The sequence below is a fragment of the Fragaria vesca genome, linkage group LG7 (genome assembly GCF_000184155.1).
Source record: "Fragaria vesca subsp. vesca linkage group LG7, FraVesHawaii_1.0, whole genome shotgun sequence".
In the NCBI taxonomy this organism is placed as follows: Eukaryota; Viridiplantae; Streptophyta; class Magnoliopsida; order Rosales; family Rosaceae; genus Fragaria; species Fragaria vesca.
Genome location: NC_020497.1, coordinates 20,059,476 through 20,066,188, shown reverse-complemented (window position 1 = coordinate 20,066,188; position 6,713 = coordinate 20,059,476). Strand labels below are relative to the sequence as shown.

At 37.6% G+C, this 6,713-nt stretch overlaps 2 protein-coding genes across 2 annotated transcripts in view; both read right to left on the bottom strand.

Annotated features, from left to right (window-relative positions):
* Positions 1-6,713, bottom strand: part of LOC101310948 (putative disease resistance protein At3g14460-like) — a 192,395-nt gene that overhangs the window by 6,998 nt on the left and 178,684 nt on the right. The gene's annotated exons all lie outside the window — the stretch shown is intronic.
* Positions 874-4,740, bottom strand: LOC101313266 (putative disease resistance RPP13-like protein 1-like). Its single transcript, XM_004309010.1, has 4 exons — positions 2,259-4,740; positions 1,540-2,040; positions 1,374-1,438; positions 874-990 (listed from the first exon to the last, which is right to left on the bottom strand). Exons 1-4 carry the CDS (start codon positions 4,738-4,740, stop codon positions 874-876), a joined length of 3,165 nt encoding a protein of 1,054 aa, XP_004309058.1.

Genomic DNA, 6,713 nt, shown 5'->3' with positions numbered 1-6,713 from the left:
TTAGATGAATAATGATACAGTGCAGTGTGTATAGTTCAAGTATGAATGGATAGAAGCTCCTCTGGCAAAAAGTCTAGATATGAAAACCACTCGCACTTTCCTAAAAGTCGATGAAACAAAGGTGAGCCACTCAACAGGAATGACGGGAAAAGGCGATGGAACACAAAGGTTTCACCCTGCCGACACCGAAATTACCATTTTAACTGGTAAAAGTGTGTGTTCTACTGTAACCGTTGACACTTACTGTATGTGTGCATCTATGTTTTCATCTGTTAAACTGGAGACGGCCATGTTTAGTAAATGATTTTTGGAAGATGCGTTTTTGGCAATAAAACGTATTTGGACCACCTTTTTTTTTTGGTGAATTTGAATAATTATTGGATAGTCTTCACAGAGATGGGCTTATGGGCAATATCATTCAAATTCAACAATTATTCGAAAATTTGGCGTACAAATTCGACGCTCTACAATATATGCAGGTTGAGCACAAGGCTCGAAACAAGCACAACATTGGGATGCCACCACCATGAAACTACTCAAGAGTTGATACAGTTTTACATATGCACTTGTATCTAAATGAAAGCTGGAGATTGATTGCATAACCAACTAGCACATGTAGTAGACAAACAAGAAGTTTCTCATACATACGTTGAAGATAGATAAGCCCTCACAGGAAAGGATCATTCACCATGGTAAAGTAAAACATCTGAACCAAAAGAGAAAAGTTCGACAAATCAGAACAAGTTATACTTGATATGATAGCAAAGAAGCAACTTGTGTTCAACGCAAAGCTACAATTGAAATGAGCATGGAAACATGGAAAGAAAACAGTAGAAAGGGCCATTTAGTAAAGGGATTGGAGATGTACCAGCATCACTTGTTTTGTTTAGCAACGGTCCTTTGAACAGTTGAAATTCCATCCACAAACTTTGTTCGGAAAAGGACATTAGCATTATTGAACATGCCCTCTTTCAGTGAAACCACAATGAACTGAAAAAAATGTGATAAACAAGAAAAATGGGTAAGTAGAAGTCGCATATTATCTTTATAAGTTATGCTGCAATCTGCTCTTTTGTAGAATGAGGTTTGAATTACAAACTCCAGAATACCAGACTCTACAAACAGCCAAGGGATGATGATCAGTCAAAGAGCAGTGGATATGCCAGATCACAGCTATGCCTAAAACATTTTCTGAACTTTTTGAGATTTGTAAAAGTCAGATAGTATTACTTATTTACTTGCACAATGACAGAAAAGAAGTTGTATCTTAGCTAAACCTAACTTTATGGATTACTGGAGGAGAAGATGGTACATGTCAGAAGAAGATTCCAGCTAGGTAAAATGTACATAACCAGATGGCAGAATCCACCAACCTGGGAGTGTGGGAAATGACTTTTGATCATTCTTCCAATATTCTGGGTGTGACTTAGATCAAGAGCTGCATCAAGTGTGAAAGAGATTCGCAGTCATGAATCACTATGACTTGGAGACAAGGTGGCAGACCAACATCCGGAAAAGAAACAAGACTTGAACATTTACTTATGTGCAGCTCTTGAAGACAAGGTGGCAGACCAACATCCGGAAAAGAAACAAGACTTGAACATTCACTTATGTGCAGCTCTTGAAGTGATCTAAGGTGATGCAATCCTTCTGGTACCTTCACAAGGCTTCCACACTTGCTTAATTCCAGACGTTCAATCTTGCAATCCAGGATTTGCAATTGCACCAACTGCTCTGCTTCAATCCCTAGCTTTTCAACAAGGATCGAGTTGTCTTCGATATACAGACGACCAAGAGAAATCAAGTGTTGCAGTAATCTATCCTCATTTTGAAAGCAACGTGTAAGCTCCTCACAACCAGTGATCTTCAACTCTTTAACATTTTTCAAGCTTTTCATGAACGCCTCTGTTTGGAATCTCAATTCTGATACATTTGAATATGTCAAACTCTCTAGTAACTCAAACTGAACTGTACTTGTGTCGTACACCACCATCTTGCACTTTTCAATGTTTGATCCATGAAGCTGTTTGTATTTAGATACTGAACCACCAATTCCTCACATCCATATATCCTAAGCTGTGCTAATGAATCAAGCTTCTCTGGTAAATCACCCTCCAATCTAGGGCAGCCGCCGATGGAAAGCTTTTTCAGGCAAGAGAAAACTTCAACCCCCTCACTTTGTTGGCAAGGATACCACTTCTTCCAATTTTTCAGATTATGTAACTCCAGGGTCTCTAAAGCTTGAAACGACAATTTACCTTTTCCATAAAACTCAACACCAACACTCTCCACTGCATCCATTTCTTGTATACAAAGTTCTTTGAGACAAGGCAACTGTCCGAATGGTGGCAAGAATTGACAATGATTACAACCTTCTAACTCTACCCGCACCATTTTAGTGAATGAAGGATTCCCAATCCATGTTGAAAATTTCAATCCAGCATAACCTTTGATGGTGAGCTCTTTGAGCTTGCTATGAGGTTGTAACATGTCAAGCACAATTGCTGCATCTTCTGTTGAGACACTCGAAGAAGACCATTCAAGAAATAGGGCTTCAAGCCTTTCCTTGCTCTTTAAGTTGGCACTCCTGGCATCCTCGACACAAATCACATTTTCTAGTCTTGAGATGTGCAATGTCCCTTGCAGATGCAATAATGACTCGATCTCTCTTACTCCTGATCCACTACCTTTGCCAATAACAAACTCAGGCAATGTTTGGAGGTTAGTCAATTGACCAAGCTGAGGAGGCATTTCTTTCAACGACCGTGTACCTGAATTGTTGAGATGACGCAAATTAACTAGGTTCCTCATGCTTGTGGGCAGTGCCTTCAACTGGTCACAACTTTTCAATAACAATGTCTGCAAGTTGTACAGAGTTGTTGTCGAGTCTGGCAAACTTCTTATCCCAGTGTGGGAGAGATCAAGATACCGTAGATGCTTCAATTCACCAATTGTATCTGGCAACTCGGTTATTCGGTATTCATTTAGAGAGAGCAGTCGTAAGTAATGGAGTTTGGTCAATAAATCAGAAGTAACCTTCTGAGCCAGATAATTATAATTCCAATATGAAAGTGAAAGTGGTAGTGGTAAGAACATCCGCAAAGATGTAGCTTCAGAATAGACCTCAAACTTCTTAACTCCATCATACTCTCCAGGAATGTAAGACGAATGACGAACCTTGGGCAAACATCTATGTTGCAAGTAATAATTCTGCATATCCTCCAATCTAGAACATGAGCTTCCTGCAGCCCAACGTGCCAATTCAGTAACCAGGTCATGCATTATGTATTTCGACTCTGTTTTGCTTGATTTTTGAAATAATGACCTGGACACCAACTCTTGAAAATTGTCACGTCCCAAATCTTCCATTTGTTTGTTTCCTTCTGGTAGCTGCTGAATCAAATCCTCTGCCATCCAAAAAAGAACCAACTGCATCTCCTCAAATTCATAATCATTTGGAAGTATCGCGCAATAGGTGAAACACCGTTTCAAATTTGATGGGAGATAGTGATAGCTCAACTTCAATGCTGGGAGGATGCCCATCTGGTCTGATAGATTCCACATCTTGTGCTCTAGTACTTCTTCCCATTCATCTTTTTCTTTACAACGTAAAAGACCACCAAGAGTCTTTGCAGCTAACGGCAACCCATTGCATTTTTCTACAATTTTCTTCTTAAACAACTCAACATCTTGGGATATGTTGTTTAACAGTGCATGATGCTCAAAGATCTTCCAACAACCATCTCCTGACATCGACTCCAAGTTATGAGGTTTATTGTCTCCCATCATCTTTGCAACATTCACATCACGCGTCGTCACAATGATCTTGCTTCCTACTGCTCCAACACGAAAAGCCGACTGCAATGTTGTCCATTGATCGTAGTTGCATGTATTCCAGACATCATCTAGAACAATCAAAAACTTCTTGCCAGCCAATTCCTCACTCAACTTTACCAAAACCGAATTGAGCTCTTTAGATTCCTTCACAGAACCTGAGGTGACAGATTCAAGAACTGCAGTTGTTACCCTTAGAAGGTCGAAGTCATCGGACACAGACACCCATCCCTTTGGGCGAAATTGTTCAGGTGCAGCATCGTTGAAGACATCTTTAGCAAGTGTTGTCTTTCCTAGTCCACCCGTACCAACAATGGAAACCACACGAAAGTTATGAAAATTGCTGGTACTATGTTCGCCTTTTAAGAGCACATCACCAAGAATCTTAGCCTTTGCATCTTCCCTTCCGATCACAGGTCCATCTAGTTGAGATGTAGTGGGTGGCATTTTCCACGGCTTTTTAGGCACTTCATGTTCCTTCAGTTTAAACTGCTTTTCTCGAGCAGTTATCTTCTCAAGTCGATCACTTATCTTCTGGATTTCTGAGTTCAAACTTAAATTGAATTTAGCTCCACAAAGTGAGCTGATCCATGAGTACTTGCTTTTTCTTCCATGTTGTCTTTCTATCCTTCGCTTCAGCACTTTAGTAGCAAATGTGTCTAATATGTCTTCAATATCGTAAGCCAAATCTCTGAGATCATCTAGCCACAGTTTCACTCCACTTTGTGTTAGTTGCTTCTCTTCCGCATCTCTCAGCACTGCTTGAATTGCAGTCAACATTCTAGTCCACTTCTCCATCACCGTTTTGTTGACTCCCTTAAGACGTCTGAAGTACTGAAAGACCTCTCGCTGCGCTAACTTTTCGAGCAGCACCGGAAGCAATGCCCCAAGAACAGCCTCTCCCATAGCGTTTTTGTACGAGTGTACTTCAAAGTTCAAACTGTTGAAAGTGAACTAGTAGTTAACAGTAGTGCTACGTACACCAAAAGATTATACCAAAAAATTAACATCAAATGACGTGACGTATGCCACATAAATTTCAATTTAACATTGCTCATATTATGTGGATTTTTTATTTACTTATTTTAGTTTTAAATAACAAAAAGATATTCACAAATTTCTTCTCGTCTCTAAAAGAAAATCAAGTGCTTTATCGGCTCTTCAAATGTCCCTGCAAATCTGTAAATTTTTCAATCTACTGCCCTACTAGTACAAAAAACTAATATCAAAACAAAGCTCTTACGCAATAGAATCATCTATTTGTGAAGTCAGTTTATATAAATCTTCTTAAGAAATCATATATCTTGTTCTTGATTTAAAGTTTTGAGTTGCCAACAACAGGTGAATCTCTTGTTAATTGATAGCATCAGATTGACGATATCTTAATCTTACACACACACACAATATGCTAGGGCAACCGAATACCATTTTTATTAAGAGAAAGGAATAATCCATTCATCCTACAAGAGTACAAGTTGTGGCCATTGGCCATTGGATTGAGAAGCTCGGTAGGGATTTATGATTTTAATTTCTTTATTTTTTTATTTTTATAAATCACATATAAATCCACATAATTAGAATGATAAAATAAAAACAGTGATGTGGCATAGGCCACATCATTTGGTATTGGTATTTGGTATTTTTTTTTTTTGTGCTCCCAAACATTTTCCAGTAGTTAAAGAGGACACAATTTTAACATTTGGTTCATGCGTTCACAAGAAATGAGTAGAAATCATTGACAAAAGAAAAAACATGAAGATGAGAAATCGATGTATAGTGGAAAATTAATTTTTATAACATATGCAACTTCTAGCTTTGATCTATTTAATTTAATATGTTTCTCTTTGATATGCAGGATCAAAAATCACTTACATGAAAGCTAGTTCACTTTGATATGCACTAGCGAAGTTAATTCTTCCACTTCGATGGTAAGCAATCAAGTCTCTGATTCCGCTTAAATCCCAACCAATCCAAATTGAAGCAAGCTAGTGTGCAACAATGAGGGGAACAAGTTTATCATCTCATATCAAGTCTGAATTAATTAATGATGCATACAGATAAAACTTGAAACTGGATGAGAAGTATTGGATTCAATTAAAAAGCACTCACATGAACTTGTTTACGGATCCAAATCCAAGAAGACGAACCTCTAAACGGCCGAATTCAAGAAGCACGAAACTGTAAACGAATGCAAACGATATTCTGCGCATAGATCAAGTATGAATGGACGACAAGTCCTTTGGCCGATGGCAAAGAATAGCATTTGTACCAAGTTTTGAGAAAGAGACCACACAAGAATAAAGCATTTGCACTACTTTACTCAACTCAAAGAATAGCATTTGTTTAGGGTCTTTTGGCTTCCTTGTATCCAAAACAAAAAAGAATAGCATTTGTTCCTTTCGTTCTGCTTTTTCCAAATGATAACATGATTATTAACATCTCAAAGAATAGCATTTTTCTTTGTTTGGGTCTTTTTGGCTCGAGAAATTTTAAATACACACCCTTAATATATTAATACACACCCCTTACTTAATACACCACCTATCAAGTTTTTCATTTCAGTATTATACTTAATACACATTCCAAAATGCCTAAAATGTCCTTAATTTATGAAATATTCCGTTATTTAATATAATTAATATATATTTACTATTTGATACCTCTTTTTACATATTATTTCGTCTAATTTTTGCTAGAAATTTTTGGTTATCATCGTTCAATTTATAATCAAATGATTATTGTTATATTCCGACTCCGAATCACCGATACAAATTTTCAAAATTCACAAGCTAGCTAGTACAACTGTAGAAGTACAGTAGCTATTAAACATAGATAGCTAGTTATTCGATAAAACATGTCATGATAAAGATGCAATACTT